At 33.2% G+C, this 22844-nt stretch overlaps 1 protein-coding gene across 6 annotated transcripts in view; it reads left to right on the top strand.

Annotated features, from left to right (window-relative positions):
• The window catches only part of Lrp1b (LDL receptor related protein 1B), a 1877349-nt gene that overhangs the window by 1399336 nt on the left and 455169 nt on the right, over positions 1-22844 (top strand). For all 6 annotated transcript variants that reach the window (XR_012447185.1, XM_074070662.1, XM_074070660.1 and 3 more), the window contains 5 exons: positions 7553-7687; positions 8265-8394; positions 21603-21729; positions 21864-22015; positions 22315-22439. Coding sequence is in view for 5 of the 6 variants with exons in the window: in XM_074070662.1 (XP_073926763.1) it covers positions 7553-7687; positions 8265-8394; positions 21603-21729; positions 21864-22015; positions 22315-22439 (669 nt within the window). In the remaining variant the exon portion in view is untranslated. The remainder of the gene's footprint in view (positions 1-7552; positions 7688-8264; positions 8395-21602; positions 21730-21863; positions 22016-22314; positions 22440-22844) is intronic.

Here is a 22844-nt window from a genome sequence, read left to right as displayed (position 1 = left end):
GAAAATAATTAAAGTCCAAGTAAAACTTGGTAGCTGAAGGACAGTGAGGTGGAGGATACTACCTTTTCTGACTCAGTAATAAAACTTACAGTGTGGGTTGTACGTAAGCATCAATGTGAGCTTAACTTGATTCCATATAGCTTTGTAAAAACGTGTAACAATAAAAGTCAAATATTCAGCAACAATAAGTATATCCTAATAGCTTTCTCAATAAAGTAATAAATAGTTCATTAACTGATAATAGTCTTATATCCATAGATAAAATATTCTGTAGAACCCAAGCCTCAAATTTATTGAGAAACAGATCACAAAGAATGATAAGTTAACATACGCTTTTGAAACTGAGCATCATTGTCTTTCTTTATAAAATATGAGATAGTGTAATTGATCCAATAAGATCAAAACAAAGGAATTGGGATATAATTCAGGCTAAGTAAAATTATAAATTTCAATGTTCTATGTATGGAGGTGTCCTTATATAATTCCTTGAGTTTTATATTTTAGTTAAGTTTCCTAAAGAGATACATGAAAGCTCTAACATATTATTACTGGAACCTCTTACTAAAGACAAAATTTGTGCAATTTATACAAAATTATTTAGTTAATAGACTAGGGAAAAGCTAGTCTCCAATATCAACCAGATTCTGAAATTCCATGACCTCATTTACCAAACTAATATTTTAGGAACTATGCATAAGGATCTGTCTTCATTACCAATGCCCTCTTTATCTAATGAACAAATCCAGGTCCTCCCAAGAGTTGATGTGACAGGTTTTTGTTTTTAAATAAAAGAAGTTGTGGGAAACTTTTTTTTTTTAATGAATTCTTGGTTACCTTTGTATATTTTTTACCTCACCAGCCATGTCAGTAATTTTTTTTTTGATATCTCAATCTAGGTGGTAGATCCATAGCAGTTACATTTTGACTTATTATAGATAAAACTGGTTTCAAATTATGCAAAAAATACTGGTAGGAGATAATAGAACTGCTTCCTTCAAGGTCCAGTCACAGAATTTAAAAATACATTTCTTTTAGAATTTCTCAGTTTATCCTACTCTTCTCCCTAAAATTTCCTGTTATATCATGTTAGCAGATTGATAAAGCTATGTCAATAACAAAAATGTAGAAATATAATTATTTCCTCTATTTTCCCTTTCTTCCTCTTTTCCTCCCTTCCTCTATCCTTGCTTCATTTTGGTCAGATATTACAATGTTTATATATTGTAAAACTTACCAAAAACCAGTGTCTTAGGGTATTTACCTCTCAATCCCTCTCAGCTGTAGTGAAAAAAAATTCTGGTCAATGGAGAGGAAGTTGAAGTAATAAGGTTTCCTTTAATGTTTAATACTAACATATTTTAAAGATGTTGCTTAGTTGAAGGCAGTTATTGCCCCATATCTGGCTAGATACCTAAACTTGCTAAATCACTTCCTAAGAATAGGTGAATCTTCAAATTTTGTTTTGCCTGTTCACTGAACTAACTAGCCCTCATGGTTGAATTAACCAGAAATGAAAAGGATGGTGAAGTTCAACAATAGTTGAAGAAAGTCTGGGTGCTAGATTTTTAATTAGGAGAGAATTGATTGAGATAATTAATGCATTAAAAAAACCCTACTTATTAACAGTATTCATCAAATTGCTCAGCAATTCTACATTTGGGAATGCACTTGACAAAAATGATGGTGTATCTCCACTCTCAGACATGGATAGGAATGTTTATAGAAGTATCCATAATGGCCAGAAATTGAATGCAACTTGAATGCTCAAAATGTGTAATTGCATTATGGTATTTTCACACCATGGAAAAGCAAGGTACATGCAATAGAAGCAGGGATCTAATAGTTATAATGATGAAGGAAGGAAGTCAAACCAAAGGGCACATACTACATTTTCCAATCTAGAAGAAAAGTTTAAAAAAATACTCTTCGTTGGTAAAAGTCAGAATATTGGCTCCCTGTAAGAGGCGAGAAAGGCCACAGACTCACAGGGGACAAAAAGGAGCCCTGTGAGATGTTGGCAGTGATCTTGGGGGTGGTTACATGAATATTTTCCATATTAAAACTTCATTAAGCCTTACCTTCAAGATTTATGTGCATAAATATGTATAAATATAATTATTAAGGCACAGAAAGCTTTCGATGGTATGTCAAAAGTACATTTTTGATCCAATTCAGCTCATTTATCACTGACTTGAATGAGGATATAGAAAACTTACCAGATTTATGGATATCACTGAAAGATTCATTGGATGACATACGATTTTTTAAAATGTCAACAGTCAGGATCCTTGACCAAATTTAACAAGATGGCATTTAATAGGATAAGTGTAAAGTGGTACACTTTAAAAAGAAATGTGGATTAATAGCTAGTACTTGCGTGCTCTGTGGAAAATCTTATGCTTTATTTTTTTTTTGCTCCAGATAACAGAGCTAAGTAAAGTGAGCAAAAATTAAAGGGAAAAAATCTTTAAAACTGCTAAGTTTGAATTGCATTTTGGTATACCATATTCCATGTATGTGCAAGTAAAAATTAAACACACATAACATTAGAAGATCAAATTTAGAAGGGGCATTAAAGGTAAAACCTAAATGTTACCATCCTTGAATACTGTTGATGTACTTTTTAAAGAAGAATGAATATAGAATTTTTAAATCTGTTGAAATCATCATAAGAAGGGAATTAAAATAACAGAAAAACTGAGGGAATGAACCAACTTGGGTTATAATAAATATATACATAGAAATGTCAAAGTGTATAACTATCTTAAACAAAAAAAAGTATTTTTTTCAAAAACGGAGGAGGGCAGGGAAGTAAAAACAGGTCCTATCTGGGGATTGGTACCAGTGGGATTTTGGGAAGACATAAGAAAAGGTGAATATGATGGAAATGTTATGTTCTCATGTATGAAAATGGAGCAGTGAGGCCTGTTGAAACTATTGTAAGGAGGAGGAGAAGGCAAATAAAGGAGAATGATGGAGTGGGTGAATCCAACTATCATACATTATAAATACTTTTGTAAATGTCACAGTTCACCCCCAGTACAACAATAATATAATAATAAAATTGTAATTTACCTTCTTTTTGTATATATATATATATATGCATACAAATGCACATATATTTATGTATGACAAATGAGGCCTGGAGGGACAAAGTATTTTCTGAAAGTTTCATGGTAAGTGACAGAAAAATGATAAAACCCAGGCCTAGGCTCTTCAAACTCTTCTACAGTTTTTCTAGTGTTCTGATTATTATTTCATTGGGATAGAAGACGCAATACCTAAACATCATATAATTTTTTGTGTGTTTTGTTTCACATATATTGTTTTCTGGGATACTATTAAGTTTCAGTCAAGAAACATGGCTTTAACCTTTACAGTACTCAGAAACCCATGATAAAATGGAATGAGCACATCTTCACAACCTGGTCAGTAAAGCTTGTGGATTTATCATCATAAAATAGACCCTTAAATGTGAAAGGACATTAAGAGATTTGCATTTCCTAATTAGTCCCTCAGCTCATAAATGCCCAGGGAAAACTTTTCTCAACTCAAAAATGTTTAAATTTTCTCTTTAAAAGGTTTCTCCTTTGCTTCACAGACAAATATCACTATGACAATATATGACTTTAATTACAATGTACAATAGTTAGTACCCAATGCCTACATGGTAGTCCTTGAAAATGGGGACAGAGAATCTATTTGTAATATTATATCTCTGGGGGGGGGGTAATTACAATTGTTATTGTCTTAAATTTCAAGTTTTATTTGCTATTCCTGTGCTTAAATTACACATTACCAAATTACCATGTCTTATGATTGTTTATGTTAAATTCTCCACCAGAAAACACATTGCATGATTGCAGGAACAGTGTCTGCTATGGTCACATGTTATTATGTCTACAAAAATTCTTAGTGTATGATAAGTATACATATCTGTTGACTGGAGGTCATTAAAGTTAGTGTTCATATTTTGAAATAAATTTCAAGACAAAGTTAAGGTATTCATTTCTTCACCTCCTATCTCTGCCTCTATATCCGTTTCATATATTTAGCATTTATTATAAAATTTTGTCATCTTTTATATTGATTCTTATTCTAATTAAGACATTTTTATCTAATTTGTTTTTACATTATAGGTGTTCACATATATTAGAGAGTGTGTGTACAGATATTCAATATATGTATATGGAAAAAATGATAAGGAGAGAGGGTTAGTTATGAATGAGTGATTTAGTTTTCCATCCTCTTTATCCTTCTTCATGCATCATCAGATGCATGATTTGCTCTCAGATTTCCAAATCCTAATAGAAAGGAATCCTCACAGTTCCTCTGTGCTATGGTCTGAAGGACCTGACCACTTAGAGGCAACCTAAGTATTACATTGTCTACTCCACATACGATTTCACAGGAAAGTTGAGCCAATCATAGTGACTGCTTATGAAATAATTCAGTCTTGTTCAGTAAAGAAACACCAAAAACATAATTTCAGTGCAATATGATACTAAAGCTACACGTGCACAAGAGATAGTGTTTGTGTGAAGGAATGCTTCATGATTATACAGTAGAATTTTTCAGAGATGGCAAAGATCTTCGAGAGTAATGCAAAAGTTAAGAATCACATACAAACCAAGGATCCTTTTTTTTCTTATATCTGTGAAGATTGTTAGGATTGACTTCTTTGAATTTCTGCCCAAAATGGATCTGTATAACTTGAATGATTCTCATCTTACACTATTATGTATTTGTCAGTTATTTTCCCATCTGCATACCTTGTGCTCCTTAAAGCTTATTAGCACCTCATGGCAAGACTTGTGTCTTCCTTTGTTTGTTTCCAGTTTTTTATATGGCAAATCACATTTACTCATTTATTCACCAAATTTTGATGGTAGGGTACTACATGCCAAGAACCATTCCAGTTGTTAGAAATAAAACAGTGAACAAAGTAAAGTCCCAAGCTTCAGAGAAATGCATTCCTATGAGAAAAGACAGACTTTAGAAAAGGAAAAAATAAAATAGTTTGTTTGATAGTGATATGTGCTATATTGTAAGGAGGAATAGAGCATGGTGAGGGAATAATTCTTATAGAATAATCAAGGGAATTTTCAATAAGAAGGGGATGTTTGAACTAAGACAGATCTGTTCATATATATGGGAAAAGAACATTCCAGACAGAAAGAAAAAGCAAAGAACTTTAGAGTGAAGAGGAATTAGATTCTCTTAGGAACAGCAAAGTCTGTGTTACTAGAGATGATAAGTGAAAGAAAGAATAGAAGGATATCAGATAGATGTTTAGAGGGTATGAGTAAATCATGAAGGTCATGGAAAGGAATTGTAATTATACCTTGAATGTAATGGAAAATGGAGAGTTGGAATGTAGTGGGGCAGAAATTAGGCACTCTACTGCCTGAGCAAAACCTCCAGTTCATTTTGCTCTGGTTATATTGGAGATGGGATCTCACAAACTTTTTACCTTGACTGGCCTCAGAGAGCTATCCTCCCAATCCCAATCTCCCAGGTAGCTAGGATTACAGGTGTGAGCCACTGGGTCCCTAGAATCTTATTTATTTTTTGAAAAAGTGTAATCATAGTCTCTAAATGGAGAAAAGACAAAAGAAAAGGAGGTTCAGGAGCAAAAGTACAAGGTGAGTAAACCAGTTAGGAGGCTATTGCAAGATTTCCTTAAAAAGTTAATTCTGGCTTAGATTTCAATATAAATAGTAGAGAGTTTGAGAGGTAGTTGGATAATGACTATGCTTTAAAGAAAAATAAACAGAACCTAGACTTCTTGGAAATGGATCAAATATGAGAGTATTTGATGATGAGTTGGATGTGGAGCATGAGAAAAAGTGACTGAAGACAATCACAAAGTGTTTCACCAAAGAAACAAGTTCTGAAGATGCTACCCAGCAGACCACCAGAGCAAGGGGGATTACTATGGAAAGGATTGCAAGAGAATTATGCTCCTAGTAGGAAATCCAGCCAGAATTTAGATGGGCTTCCATGGCTCATGCCTATAATCCTAGCTACTAAGGAGGCAGAGATCAGGAGGATCTTGGTTCCAAACACCCTGAGGCAAATAGTTCCCAAAACCCAACCTCGAAAAAACCCAGCACAAAAGAGGGCTGACAAGTGGCTCAAGTGGTAGAGCATCTACCTAGTAAGGCCCTGAGTTCAAACCCTTACTAACGCCTCCCCACCAAAAAAATCCAGAATTTGTCTTTTGTATATCAGAATTGTTTTTTCTATAGACAAGTGGAGAAAAAAATGTAGGCAGATGAATATATGGGTTTAATATTTGTGGAAGAAAATTGAACTCAATATACAATGCTTAATATTTATGTAAAATAATGCTTATTTTGTTGATTGAGTCTCTATTTCAATAATGAAAATTTGTGTACTAATTAGAAAATTAGACAAATCTTTTCTTTCCGGGCATATATTGGGATATTATATCTCCTCTGCATAAACAATTATGTATTTGATGTTATTGCTGTTAAGAACATAGCTATTTGGTATCTTTCCCCAAACAGGTTGAAGGATTCAGACTGTATTTCATTTGAAATGGAATTCCCAAACCTACTGATAAATGTTTTTATTATATTAATTACATTTTCTTTATTTTGGGAGTCTGTTGCTGTGCCACAGGGGAATTATATTGGTTTTAAAGGATTTGTTCTTTGAACGACCATGTAGGTCACAACAGAAAAAACTTATTTAGCTGGTGGCTAGTTAATTATATAATAATTCACCCCCAGTGTCTTTCCAGTCACTACCTGTACTTAAAAATCATTGGTATATATTTACCACTCATTATGCATCTGCACATACATGTACTATTTCATTTATAGTCTTTAAGCACATTTTTTCATTCAAATATTCAAAAAGCACTGTTATTTAAATGCTCAATGATGGCATAGGGCAATTCTTCAAGTATTCTTAAGCCCATTAGTACAAGAGTTTAAAAAATAATGTAAGGGGCTTGCAGTTGACATTTGGGAAACTATTTAGTGCCTCAAAAGAAATAATTGGATAAGACATTGTCAGGCTTTATGCATTTGGAATGACCTTCTAGTTAAAATACCGTCAAGAAGTTGAAATGCCTTTTTGTTTCTTTACATTGTCTGTACTTTGAGGTTTTGTTGAGTTGTTTATCCTCAGTAGTAGTATTTCTATATATTAGAGGCATTAAATGAAGGAATAAGAGAAAAAAATGTGGTCCAAAATGACATGATTTAACATCATGTTTGCAAATTCATGGGGTATAAGAATTTATTGACTTAAAATGAATAGCAGAATGAAGAAAAATAAAAATGTGATAGATCATTTCGAGAAATGTACTTTTAAAAATAATTTGACTGACATATAAGTTCTTTCATATCATTTTAATACTTTTCTTCCTATTTTTATTTGCAAATTATCTTGAAGAAGTTATATTCTAGTATACTCAGGATGAGAACCCCATTCCAAAATATTAAGGCTATGTGATCCTAATACATATATCAATATCTTTTACAGTATGTGTGTATGTGTTTTCTGTTCTTAACCATAGAAAATGATACCATCTATTGGACGGACATGGGCTTCAATAAAATCAGCCGAGCTAAAAGAGATCAGACATGGAAAGAAGATATCATTACCAATGGCTTGGGAAGAGTAGAAGGGATAGCGATTGACTGGATTGCTGGTATAATCTACAGCTTTCTCTTTCTTTTTGTTTTTGTTTCACAGCTATATTGTTAGGGACTCAATCTGTTTCATAAAAATTCTGGTTCTGTTTTATAACATTAAAAAAAAAAAAATTCTAGCCAAGGGGGTAAATAGTCTTTTTTGCTTTTGGCTTCACTCTTTCTAATGCTTTTGGGTCTTTGGATAAGTATTTTTATGTAGAGATAGATTATGTGTTGTTAACTTTGCCCAAATCTCCTGAGAGCTCCATAAGACAGGTAAACAAAACACATAAAATTTTAAAAGTTTTCTTTTGCCCAAAGTCAATAGAAAGTTAAAATAGATCCCTTCAATGAGTGGGGAAAGTTTCAGCTTACTTTTAACATATATATAATTATATGGTTTACGCCAGAAATACATGAGATTAAGCTTGGATGATTTTATGTATTAGTATATTTACAGTTTTCTGCTTAGGAAGTACATTGTAAAAGAATATACAAAGGGAAAAATTTCTTAATAGTTATATGAATGCTCAGAAATTTAATTGTAATTTTTTTGTCACAGCTCCATTGTAAACATTTCTGTGTTTCTCCTAGGTAATATATATTGGACAGATCATGGTTTCAACTTAATTGAAGTTGCAAGACTCAATGGCTCTTTTCGTTATGTAATTATTTCCCAAGGCCTGGATCAACCAAGATCTATAGCTGTGCACCCAGAGAAAGGGTAATTGTAAGATTTACACCTATCTTCTGAGAATTGTATGTGTTTTATTAAGTTCTTTAGGAAAAAAATCTCCAGAAAACTATATTAATATTTCATTTTAGATATAATGTCTGAAACAAACTTCAAAATATATGTTAAGCAGAAAGAAAAGTTTATTTTCATTTCACTCATGTATTTTTATACATATTTGAAGAAGTCATACTCATTATGAAGTTCTTTTACTTGTTTGTAAATCCAAATAAAAACATCAATGTATTTCTAGATTCTCAATTCTAAATTTTGCCCTAGGATTGCTTATATAAGTCATTAAATTATTTGTTAAATGAATGAAATAGCCTTTTAATATCAACCTAGTTCTCAGGTATTTCCAAAACTTGAATTTCCATATATGTGTCTCTTGATTATCAAGCAAACATGTTCATCAAAGCTTTTTTTGTTTACCTTCTTTGTTCTTTTCTTTCCTGTTCTCTTTTTTTCTTTGAGTTCTAGATGACTATATGTACCTGTCTTCTTGGGTTTCCATTTGGAAGCTTCACAGGACCCCAAACTGTACATCATAAATTTGAAATGAGTCTAATCTACTACCAAGTTTGGTAGTTTTTTATTTCTTCTAACTAACTCTACTATCAACTTCCATGGTCTGTTTTCACTGCCTTTCCCCTAACTGAATCTGCTGTTCCCTTACTATCTACAGCCACTTCAGGAGCTTCTATTTGATCTGACCTCACCAAAGGCCAGAGCAATTGTTTTTAAATAAAACCTGCTTATGTAAAACCTTTGACGGAATTCCCATTACCTTTTGAATGAAGTTCAAAATTTGTTTTCTGATCATTCTTATTCAGGGCCCATGTAAATTTTCCACTTCAAAATCCTGCTACTTTCTGTGCTTTCTCAATCAATCTATTTAGGACTTCTCTTGATATTTCAATTTTTTTAAAAAAATTTTCTTCCATTCACAAAATATATATTTATATATGTCAGCACATCTGCGTTAAAACAAGGAGGATAGCATAGAACATCTTTTCCTTGCTAGGTTTCATTTGGGGTGGGGAAAACATTTGTAATAATCCCTTTATTTCTCTTTCACCTGGAGAAGGTTACATGCCCACCCTAAGATAAGCCAATAGCCACAGGGAAGAGAGCACAAGTGACAATGCATTTCCTGAGTAGGGGAAATGCCTCAGACTCAGCAATGCACACTGGAAGTCTGAACAAACTCTTGAGCGAATGGTATTCAGAGAGAACAATAAGGCAGAAGAAAATTGACTCTCTTGATGCTCTTTCTTTCAGTGGTTAGCCTAGCTCCCTCTCATTTGTTCCTTCTTCCTTTCCTCTTTGACCTCTTAACTTTTGAGTTCTCAAGGGCTCAGGTGTTGCTGCATCTGGTTTCTCTTTATTAGTCTCATCTCATCTAAATGTGTAAGATTCTATCATCAATACATACTCTGACCATACCTTACCTTAATTCTAGATTTTTTTTTTTGCAGTACTGAGATTTGTGAATTCCTGGGCAGATGCTATATTGCTTGAGCCATACCACTAGGCCTTCTTTGGTGTTACTTATTTTTTGGATAGGGTCTTGCACTTTTTTGTCTAAGGTGAGCTTTGGACCACTATCATCTTACGTATGACTTCCTGCATAGCTGAAATTATAGAAGTGTGCTACCATGCACATCTTGTTAGTTGAGATGGAGGTAATGCTAACTTTTTGTCTGCAATGTCCTTGAACAGTGATCCTTCCAAAATCTGTGTCTCAAGAAGCTGGGATTCCATGGTAAGCCACAATATCCCATCCTGAGTTTTAAATCAACTATGTCATCAACATTTTCATTTGGACAAGTGTGGCAGATTATATTTTCCATGATAATTAAATTAAGATATGACATTACACACATATGTCCTTTTTATGTGACTGACATTTTTCTAAAAGGATGAGGTAGAGCCCTTTGTCCATACCCTTGAATCTACTTCTGGTATAAGTGATACATGTTAACTTCTGAGACTACTACAACTTAAATGGAGATAAAATTTTTATTTTCTTCCTTTGAGATGCTTTTAGAAGCAAGCCACTCTGCTGTGAGGAATCTAAGCAGCCCCATAAAGAAACCACAGGTAGATTTTTGATCTAATAACTTTAGATGAAGCCCCAGCTGACAGCCAGCACCTACAGCCAGACCGGCTGAGTGAGAAAACTTTCCAATAATTCCAGCCCCCAGCTGTGCTGTCGCTCCAGTCTCCATGTCACCACAAGTCTCAGGAAGAAGTGATGAGTCACTCCTATACAACTCTGCTCAGACTGGAAGTTTATGAGCAAAAATGATGGTTTAAACCTGTAAGTTGGAGGTGGTTTGTAATTGGATCTAAAACATATTTTAGCCTTCACATGTCCACAAAGTGAACCTTTCTCTGCAATTCTAACTTTTCCATTTGTTGATGACAATTCTGTTGTTCTGTTTACTCAGAGTAAAACACTTGGTGCCTCCCTCGTGCACCCTATATCTATCTCACATAAGGTAAAATTCTATTGCTTTGATTTCAAAATAGATTCACATTCTTCTTACTTCTCAGATTTTTCATTATTGTCAGCCAAACCTGAGACATCATCATCATCTCTTGCCAGGATTTCTGAGTTGTGGGTCACTATTTTCTATCCTTGCATTCCTGGTATCAGTTCTTTAAGTAGAAGAATGATGATCTTGGAATATAAGCAGTTGTATCATTTCTTTGCTCAAAATTCACCAGTGGATCCTTCACTCCTTATTTAAAATCTCACATCAAACCTACAGTATATCATGTCTTTCATTAAGTAAGTAAGGAAACTAAGTCAGGTATTTTAAATATATCACTTTGTCAGCATGTTGACACATATGGAAATTAGTTTTCTCTAGATTCCAAGGATTATATTATGTATAATGTATGTATGTGTGCATATATGTACATATGTAGGTATTGAATGTATCAAGTTACATAAATTGTTAGACATTATATAATGTAATAAACCAAACTGTAAAACATACAATAAAAATTTTAACAGTTTCAGGATAAAATTATGATGATGACTTAAAGAGTAGAACTATCATAAGGAGAATAAAAAAATGAGAATAGGTAGAAGTCTATCACAGTCTTGAGTTGGTTTAAATTCTCCCATGTATCCTCTTGCCAACCACTGTAAGCTCATAGACTCATGCAGTTACATATTAGGACTGAGGAAAGGATGGGTAATTTTGTTTAATTCCAAGAATAAAACATAACTCAGTTGAATATGCCCATATCACACCTGCCAACTTGAAAAAAAAAGTTCCCGTGCAATGTGATAGTATCTTTAATTTTTTGTTTAAATTATAATTGATAATAAAGAAATAGAGTGAAATGTAAATTAGACCTTATTCCTAAGTCTTCTCCTTCACTACTCATAGCCTATATAAGTTCAGATCAGAAGCATAGTGAGAGTCTTAACAGAGAAAATTTGATTAATTTTTATGATTATCCTAATGGCAGGAGCAAATATAACTTGAATGTTATATAATTCCTTAGGTACATAGGAAATGGATGCTTAATTTGTTTCTAATAAAAATTTGCTTCCTTTCATATTTATAAGCTAAACACTTCATTTGTGTTGTACAGAATCTCTTGTACCTAGCCTGTTATAGATTCATGCAGTTGAATGTAGCAAGCCTCTTATTGCTACTTGTCAATCTGTATGTAGTTTTCTTTTTTCATTTCTTATTGAGACTCATAAGTATACACCCTCAAGTTGATATTCCAGTTATTCTTAAGTATCTCTTATCTCTACAAATCTATTGTAGCATATGATTATACCTAGGCTGCTGAGAATACCAGGCAAAGTAACTTTCAAATACTCCATTTTTTGTCAGTGTTCAATGAACATTTATTGAGTGTTGGCACTGTGAACCAGCAAATTTCAGCCTCACTCCATGTTCCCTTCAGCCTTACATTCAGTACATCTTGACAAAATACCATACACTGGTAGGCCCTGTAAAGTGTGATGACATGAATAACATTTTCTTCTGTTTACAATGAATTTTCTATTTAAACAGGAAGTTTACACCAATAAAATGATTTCAGATAGGGGGCTAGTCTCCTTATTTGAAGCAGGACTTATTTTCAGGCATCAAAAAACTAATAGAGTCAACTTAAACTTAAATCTCAGATTTAATTGTCATGATTAATTAATAATTTTCAAAAAACACTATAAAATTTTCTTGGATTCAAAAACAAGTGATAGCATATGATTGTAGTAGGCAATGATAGTGAGAACAGAAACCACAATGGGAATATATTAGCAGAGGTTGTGTGCTGGAGGCTTGAAGGAAAAAGAGGTTCCTGAGATTGGGCATGAGTATCTCATGTGAAGAAGAAAAAGAATGATCACGGATACATAATAGCAAAGCAAAGGTCTTTTGTAAGAGTATAGATATATGTGGTATACATAAGGAAGAGAAGGTGATGTGGCAGGAAGATAACTTGAAGCCATAAAATAGGTGATTGGGTTCTCCATGTGGTAAACACATCACTGTGATGATACCTTCTCTAGTTTACTGAGTGAAATGGTAACTAGACCTTCTGAAATCTTTTCCAATAACCTGTATAAGCTTAGATCAGAAGTGTGGAGAGATCCTATTGAAATTTTAGTGTTCTATTTTGTTTGCTTACTTGTGTGTTTTGAGACAGGGTCTCACTAGATAGCCTGGGCTGGCCTTGAACTTTCAATTTCCCTGTTTTGGCCTGGTGAGTGTTGTGAAGACATCCTTAGTCCACCATGCCCAGCATGAAGTTGCAGCATTTTTTAAAGTAGAAAATTTTTAGGAATAGCACTTATCATTCCTTCTCCTGGTCTCAACCCAAGTGATGCAGAGCACTATATTCAAATATGTAAAAGGAGAGGGGGAGAAATAAGGCAAACCTTCCCCTCAGGGTAAGGAAATTTCACTCTCAGACTCCCAATTAGTCTCCTTTCCTCAGACCTTTCATGGCATAACTATTCTTTCCTGTCATTTTAAACTTGTATTTGTCAATGAATCTTTTTTTTTTTTTGCTTTCAAATAGACTGATAACGCTTTTGTGTAAAAAGTCATTGTTTCATTACTTTCTAAATGTCTGCTTCTCAGCATCATAGAACCCATTGTCTCTTCTTTGAACCCCTGCAATGGATTTTCAGGTGCTGTTCACCCAGAAATTTCCATGCATATCCAAAAACTAGTATAGAGAGGTTTTTTTCAAGATTTTATTCTCCCCTGGATGTTTTCTCCATGACTATCCTCCACAGAATTTCTTTTTTTTCTGCTAACCTTTTTTTGTCCTGCGTTTTCCACTTCTTTTTGAAATCTTCCATGTAGCATCTGTGAGCACTGTAATTCTTTTCCTCCACCTTGCAGACTTGGTGTACTTTTTTTTGCATGATTTTCTCTGCCTTGCTATATTTATCATTTTAGGTGATCTCAGTTTGTATTTTTTACTATAATCATTGTATATAGAGTGAATAAGCAGAATATCAGTAATGCAAAATATAAATAAAATTTCATCATATGCCTTTATTTATATTTCCATTTTGCTTTTGAATTATTTATTTGAAAGCCTATCACTAAAATTAACACTTTCTCTTACCTCTCATCTACTTACTTCCTTTGCAAAACATGTCACATCTTTTTGTGTTATCACCAAAGAGACTAAAACTAGATTTGCTATTATTTTCATCATCAAATCCTGCCATTTTTTCTCTCCAGATGTTTGTCAGATTTTCTGTTTCTCTCCTTTGGAATTACCAGTTCAGCAATGAATCAGAGGGAAGATCTCAGAAAATGTTATTGATTTCCTAATTTTCAGCCCCTAAAACAAGACTTGTATTTCATTGGGAAAACTAAGACATAGTTCACATTAGTAACAATATTTAAATAGTATTTACCTGTGTACCCTTGCTTCTTCTTTAAAACATTTCTTAAATATTAAGTCAGAAGGATAAATAGTTTCCATGTTTATTCTTAGAATAGACACACCTATTTAGTTTATTTGTACAAAATTTTTATTAGTGCTTGCAATTTTAGTTGTATATGCTCCCTCTCATACTTTGTGCCCCTATTTATTGACTTGACTTTACAGGCAAGAAGCCTTAAACTTGAAGGTCTGTGTAAAATAATTTACAAATTTATTTCTAAGTAATGTTGTATAGAAATTTAAGTGTCAAAATTTGTATCATAGAAATAAAGTAGACCATTTTAATATTCTGTTTGAAGTTAAGTCATGGCAGGTGGTATTGCCAAGGGAAAAGGTGAATCATAATGGAGTAAATTAGCTGAATCCAAGATATAAATGTGCCTTGAAAAGTGGGCATGGAGCCTGTTTTTCAACAATAGATGCTTGAGGTCTTTTAAAATGCAGCCAAATGCAAAATAGAAACCATGCATGGATTTAGTTCAGTTTGAAAAAAGCAGTTTCTCTTGTCCATTGACTTTTATCCTTTTTTTTTTTTTTTTGGTTAGGCATCACTTATTTTTTAAAAAAATAAATGTAATAATTTTCTTTATGCTAAAAAAGTAATTTTCTACTAACAACAAAAAGTATAAGGAGTCATACTGTGATATTAAAAATTTGGTTAATATATGTTATATAATCACTGAGTGAAATACTGTACTTCTTTCCCTCTCTGACACCAGGATATATGCTCTCTTAATTTAGCTTTATATTTCTATGATTATAAATAACTTACTAAATTTTTTTTATTTCCATGCAAATATTCATAGTGATATGGGATCCTGGTTTTCAATAAGTACATATTGTTAAATGGTCTTTGTTTTATTATAGGTGTGTATTTACAATATGCTCAACTTGGTTTAAGTTTATAACTGTTGAGGCAGAACCCCGAATAGTTTGACCCAACATACATCTTTTGGCAAGGCAATATATATAAAAAATAGAATAAATTTGATTTGCAATGGCATTAATGGTAGCATCAGGGTGTTATTGTATAATATTAAGATATGATGATGGTTAAGTAACTCAGGAAGAGCTCAGCCATGCTCACAATCATAGACACCTATCTCTGTTTTGAGATCTTGAAGAAAGAAATGTAAGCAAATTATAACAACAGTAATAAGAGAACTGCACTGTTTTATTAAGGATTTTTTTTTCAAAAACTTCACTGTACACATACTTCTTTCAAAACTAGTTATGTCTCTGTTCACTTGGTATTTTACCATATGCCTCATCCACATTCCTTAACTCTAAAGAGGAATCTTAACTCTCCTGCTAGAAGAAGACAAGGGTTAGAAGGGATCAAAATTTCTTGGGAATCAGGACACTTCTTATTACCAGAGAGAGTACCTGTCCTAGACCACTTAAAGCCATGTTGAATAGAAATCAGGGATAGCCACAAATACATATATATCCTAATACATATATATCTTAATGTCTTAAAGGAACTAAACAATAAAAATGGGGTAAAAGGATGAAAATATTTTGAAAGATTTACTTTACTGTTTATTTGCATATAGAAAGTACCATTTTGTTTTAATGTGCAGTATTAAATGGGATGGCTATGACTAATGGTAAAATAGATTGCAGATCATGACTTAATTTTTTTCATAATGCTTTGATAATTCTAAGCACATGAGCTTTAGGAAGCTCGATGTTTAAAATTGGGAAATTTCATAGATTATCATGAAATGTCATATACTATGTATTAAAGATATCCAAAATGCATAACACAGAATCATTCAATTGAGAAAATTGTTAGACACTTGAGCACCAAACTAATACCATATGCAAATGTGTGTGTATGTATGTGTGGGTGCATTTGTTTAAATGAGAGTAGACAATAAGGCAAGTTATAAATACATAAATAAAATAAGGAAATATCTACCATATGCTGTGATCAGCTTAAAGAGCTATGGAATCACAGATGTCAAAGGAGTTTTTCTTTTGAAAGAATTTCCTTCCACAATTCTCTATTATGGAGTGACTATACACATAGTAATTATTCTGTATTATTGCTCAATATTACAAAATTGCAAATACAAAAGGAATCTCATGTAAATTTAAAAGGTAGCCAACCTAGGAAGGGAACTGTAGAACAAATGATAACTTAATATGTTCTAGTACTAAAAAGAAGAGCAACCCAAATGGCTTTTTATTTTGGCTCAAAGGGGAGACAGCTTTCTCACCATAGCATTTTAATATTTTCATTATTGATGCTCCTATACTCATGACACTTTGAGGTATAAATTTTTAATTATTTCTGTTAGTACTGTTCTCAGTTAGTTTTAACCCATTTGCAGCATTTGAAACACTGAGTTTCTCAAGGATTCCAAACTCCAACTTTTTTCATCATTAGCTCCTAGCATATATTAAATACCTAATTAAAATCTCAAATTCCACAACAAAATTTTGAAAGGTTATGTGCAGGACTATTGTTATTGGTACTCCTAGCACAATGTTCTGTGTTTGAGTTCTTTTGCATTACAGGATTCGTTAAATAATAATAACATATTCAGGACATGAAAAATAATTTGAGAATGGCATATAATGCTTTCTTAAAACAAAACTGAACATAAATGAAATATTAAGATGGCTTCATAGGAACAGAAAAGACTTTATGTTACATTTTATTCCTCCCAGGGGATGAAGGGCATCATTTGTTTTGTTGTTTTCTATGCTGGGGACAGACCCAGGGCCTCACACATTGTAGGCTAATGCTATACTACTGAGCTATATCCCCAAGTCCTGCGTATCAATTCTTATATTCAAACTTTTGAAATAATGTATTGTTTTCATGTGCCACAAAAATGGGAGCATGACATGTTGACCTACAAGGCATTTAGTGATTATAAATTTTAAACAATTCTGAGGAATCTGCTAATAAAAATTTACAGTTTCTGGCCAATGAAAAGCTCATACTTACATAAGGCTAAATGCTATTATTATTCTATGGGGTTTTTGTTTTGTTTTTCTTACTTTTTGCAGATCTGGTTACCTAGTTTTGACTACACTCTAAGAGAAGACACAATGCCATACCTTGTTCTATCCTCCACCAATGCAAAAGCCTACATAAATGAATCCTATGGTCTTTATTTTTGTGTTGGCATAGAAATTTTTGGGTACATCAAGTTTTTCTTTTCTTTTTCTTTTTATAGTATATCATGCAAAGTATCCAAATCACAGTCACCTAAGGGAAGGCAGGGAAGAACAAAACAGCCAGTTTATTATAAAAATTGCAACTATAGTATAAACTCTAGAAAAAGGCTTTAGCAGTTAAGAAGAGAAACTTAAATTCAAAGAAAATGATTGATTCAAGTCAGTTACTTTTCACTAGTGCTCATATATGTTAAGTATATGAATCACATTGAAAGCTCTCCTTTTCAGCAACTGAGACCTATTTATTCTCCTTTCTCCCCACCACTCTTTCACCCTTCCCCCACCTAAATCAGAACTTTGTCATCAATGTAATTTTTTTCTCAAAAAATATTTTTGCTACCATTCAAGATCATTTATCATAATTTAAATAATTATGTTTTTAACTTGACTATACCTAATTTTAGCAGGAAATAATTATTTTCCTTTTCAAGTGTCCCTTTGTATAAACTAATTCTGACATGTGTACAATTGTCATATCATTAATGCTGTAAACTTTCAAGATTATTAAACGCAAGCTAGGCATTTGGAAACTCCATTGCACCATATGGGGTGTTTTATCTAATATAAATGTCATTATTTCATTGGAAATTGACTTATGATATGTATCCATTGTATTTTTTCACTGCCCAAAACTTGTGCGTTTTGTTAAAACAAAAGGAATATTTGTAATCTGATATTTGATAGTATTTCTTAAATTCTTGGAATTATTTTTTAAATAGTCATTTTTAAATGTTATGTTTTTAAATTTTGTAAGTACCAAAATATGTTTTAAAAAGAGTGTTTTTTTCAGTTGGTTAACAAATAATAGTTTATTATCCAGAGAAAATTCTACTATAATTTCTATTATAATTCATTATACCTCATGACATTTCTAAAATTTTTGGGTTTGGGATGGTATTTTCAAAGCTAAATTTACTAAATTTACTCTAAGAACAATTTTCTTCACCATATCATACATTCCAACAAATACTTCACAACTAAAATATGAAATCAAATGGAGATAGTAATTCCACCACTAAGTTGTTATTTCTCTAAATTTGTTTTATAATTACTAAAGGTTCTTGATGTGCTGATTCTATTAAATTATTTACTTTCAATTTTGCAACAAAGAGAACTAAATTATTATTTACATAACATTCATAAAGTAGTGCTTAATTAAGGTAGGTTTAATTTTTTTAAGTTTTAAGTAAATTATTTAACCATAAAAGTGATTTTCACACTTCTCCACATTTGGCCTTACATATTATGATATTTTATCAGGTCACTACTGTTTTCCGCAGAGAAAATTAGTGTAGAAAATATATTCAAAATAGTTTTATTTAGAATAATTTTCTTTTATAAATTTTATTGACAGTCATCTAATCATCCTACATGGAAGTATTACATATTTAAAATGAATAGGGTAAAAGTGAGATTTGTTTCTCAGTACTAAGAATCTGTTCATGTTTGTTGTTTTATTAAGTATGAAGATTTCTGGTTATACCCCTTATAGCTAAGGAGTGGTAATATTTGATATAAGATTACTATACTTTGGTGAGATGACATATTAAAAAGAACATGACATAGCCAAGACTGGTAAATCCTCAGTATGGTTCCTGGCTTATCCCTTTAAGGACCATAAGACTTAAGGATCATTGCTTTCTTGAGTCACAAATTCCATACTTGTGAGGATTAGGACTTAATATGTTAAATGGCTTATTATGTCATTTCTCTCTCCTGTCCCCCGCCCCCACTCTCTCCCTCCTAATCCCCCCTCGCTTCCAGGCAGAACCTATTTTGTCCTTATCTCTAATTTTTTGAAGGGAAGACATAAACATAATAAGAAAGATGAAGCGTTTTTGCTATCTGAGATAAGGATAACTCTACAGAGAGATTCCTAGCATTGCTTCCATGTACAAATGTCTTACAACCCAAGTTGATTCATCTCTAACTGATCTTTACCCTGGTTCATGATCCCCTTCTCATGTTGACCTCTGTCACCTTAAGATTTCTGCATTAGCTCCTATGGAGTGGGGACATCAAACTCTTTAATGTTTTAGGTTTTCTACCTACCCCCGTACCTCCCGTATGTGTTCTACCCTTGTCATTTGACCCAAGTCCAACAACATTTCTGTATTTGCCTTAGTTCTAAAGTCTGCACATGAGGGAGAACATACAATTTTTGGTCTTCTGAGTCTGGCTAACATCGCTTAGGATGATGTTCTCCAGTTCCATCCATTTACTCGCAAATGATAAGATTTTATTGTTCTTCATGGCTGAGGAAAATTCCATTGTATATAAGTACCACATTTTTTTGATCCATTCATCAGTAGTGGGGCATATTGGCTGTTTCCATAACTTGGCTATTGTGAATAGCGCTGCAATAAACAGGAGTACCCTGTGTTGCATTCCTTTGGGTATATCCCCAGGAGTGGGATTACTGGATCATTTGGCAGATCTTTGTTTAGATTTTTAAGAAGCCTCCAAATTTTTTTCCAGAGTGGTTGCACCAGCTTGCATTCCCACTAGCAGTGTGTGAGGGTTTCTTTTTACACACATCCTCGCCAACACTTGTTGTTGGTGGTATTTTTGATGATAGCTATTCTAACAGGGGTGAGGTGGAATGTTAGTGTGGTTTTGATTTGCATTTCCTTTATGGCTAGAGATGGTGAGCATTTTTTCATGTGTTTTTTGGCCATTTGAATTTCTTCTTTTGAGAAAATTCTGTTTAGTTCAGTTGGCCATTTCTTCGATGGTTCATTGATTTTTGGAAGAGTTTAGTTTTTTAAGTTTCCTGTATATTCTGGTTATCAGCCCTTTGTCTGATATATAGCTGGCAAATATTTTTTCTCACTCTGTGGGTGGTCTCTTCAGTTTAGAGACCATTTCTTTTGTTGTGCAGAAGCTTTTTAATATTATAAAGTTCCATTTGTCAATTCTTGCTCTTAGTTGCTGAGCTGCTAGGGTTCTATTAAGGAAATCTTTGGCTATACCTATTACTTCTAGAGTGTTTCCTGCTCCTTCCTGTACTAAACTCAGAGTTTTGGGTCTGATATCAAGGTCCTTGATCCATTTTGAGTTCATACTAGTACAGGGTGATAGACCTGAATCTAGTTTCAGTTTCTTGCAGATGGATAACCACTTTTCCCAACAACATTTGTTGAAAAGGCTGTCTTCTCCATCATATATTTTTGGCACCTTTGTTAAAAATGAGGTGGGTATAGTTGTGTGGATTCATATCTGGGTCCTCTATTCTGTTCCATTGGTCTTCATGTCTGTTTTTGTGCCAGTACCATGCTGTTTTTATTGCTATTGCTTTGTAATATAGTTTGAAGTCAAGTACTGTGATACCTCCAGCATTGCTCTTTTTGCTGAGTATTGCCTTGGCTATTCTTGGTCATCTTAAACTTTAGAGTATGTTAAAGTGGGTAATAAGAATCAGTTTTGCTGTTACCTGAGAGGTTGAAAATTTCAGAAAGAGACCTACCTATGACTCTGCTATACAATTCTTGGGCAAATATCTAAAGGAGTATAAATTAACATTCAAGATGGATCCCTGCACACTCACAGGAATTTGTAGGAAAATGGACAGAAGTGGCGATCATCACCCTGAGTAAAATAAGCCATGTTCAAAAAGCCAAATATTGCATGTTTTCACTCATATGAAGAATTTAGGTCTAAAATACAAAGAATAAAAATAATAATGGGACACATGTGAAAAGGACAACTGTCAGGAAGGGACAGTGGGAAAGGAGAGGGCACTTGGGCAGAGGGAAGTCATTTAGATATGAAAACCAGAAGTAAAATTAGGAGATCAGGTTGGAGGTGATCACCTCCAACCTTCAGATAGGAAACAGCTTATACAAGAGGTAACTTGGTAGGATTTTGAATCCATCCTTTTGATTTTTATGGTAGGTTAAATAATTTCATGATAGAAATGATTTTATTACAAAAATAAACATGCTTTTATAATTTCTGAAATGTATTGTTTTTATTTTGTTAGCATGCATATTGCTGTCATGGTTATTAATATCTTTTTGCAGTTATCTACATATGACTATAAATTGCCAATTTAATTTCAGCTTCTTGTTCTGGACTGAATGGGGACAGATGCCCTGCATTGGAAAGTCTCGCTTAGATGGCTCTGAAAAAGTTGTCCTTGTAAGCTTGGGAATAGCATGGCCCAATGGCATCTCCATTGACTACCAGGTCTGTTGGGTTTCTTTCAAGTATTTAAAGTGCGTTAACTGCCAACTTGCATTAGTCCACTTTGAGTGTTTCCGTATTTTCTTCATAAAACAATCAAACACAGCTTGTACTGTTGCTTTTCAATCGATCTTTAGGAAAATAAATTATACTGGTGTGATGCTCGCACAGACAAGATAGAGAGAATTGACCTTGAGACTGGAGGGAATCGCGAGATGGTGCTGTCAGGGAGCAATGTGGATATGTTTTCAGTTGCAGTCTTTGGGGCTTACATCTACTGGTCTGACAGGTAATTTATTTTTTCATAAGTATTTGAGTTTCAAAATGTTATTTCAGTGCCAGTTGCTTTGCCCTTGTAGGATTAGCCATACCTTAGCAAGGTCACAAAAAAAAAGGATCTTACAAAGCCATAAAATTTCCAGAGAAAAGCAAGCACTCTTGCTATTCCAGACTCAAGTATTTCAGTATCACAACCTTAAGTTGGTTTCTTTCCCTTCTGTTGGGCCATCTGTTATCTTCAGCTTAACTACCTGGCTTCATTTTAATTAGTTGAAGATTGTTGATCATGTATGTTCAACTTCTTGGCAGAGCACATGCCAACGGATCTGTCAGAAGGGGCCACAAGAATGATGCCACAGAAGCAGTAACCATGAGAACGGGCCTTGGAGTCAATCTAAAGGAGATTAAAATCTTCAACCGAGTAAGAGAGAAAGGTCAGCCCACTTAAAGAACATATAATGCATATATATTTTATTATTTCTCTTTTATTTCTAAACATTTGTCACACTCAAATTAAGAATTAATTGTTGAGTCCAAAATCTTAAAATTTTATTTTTTCTCAGCAATTTTCTGTAAAACTCATATTGTAGCCCAAGGAAATGAATAAATAGTAGTTACTACATAGGTATATTTTTCTAGCATAGCACATGTAAAGGGACATGTTACATACCTGATACGTCTAGATTATTAGTTCAGAATAAAAAGTAGAAAAATATTAAAAAGCATACTCATAATGAAAAGTAAAAAGTTCAATTAAGATGTTAGAGAGTAAAAAGCAGTTGAAATTTTGGTTTGGATTATCTCTTAATATAAAAAGTGGTTGCAGTCACAGCTGGTGA

This window comes from Castor canadensis, chromosome 4 (genome assembly GCF_047511655.1).
Source record: "Castor canadensis chromosome 4, mCasCan1.hap1v2, whole genome shotgun sequence".
Taxonomy (NCBI): domain Eukaryota; kingdom Metazoa; phylum Chordata; class Mammalia; order Rodentia; family Castoridae; genus Castor; species Castor canadensis.
The sequence above is the reverse complement of the archived record's forward strand: the minus strand, read 5'-3'. Positions and strand labels throughout refer to the sequence as shown.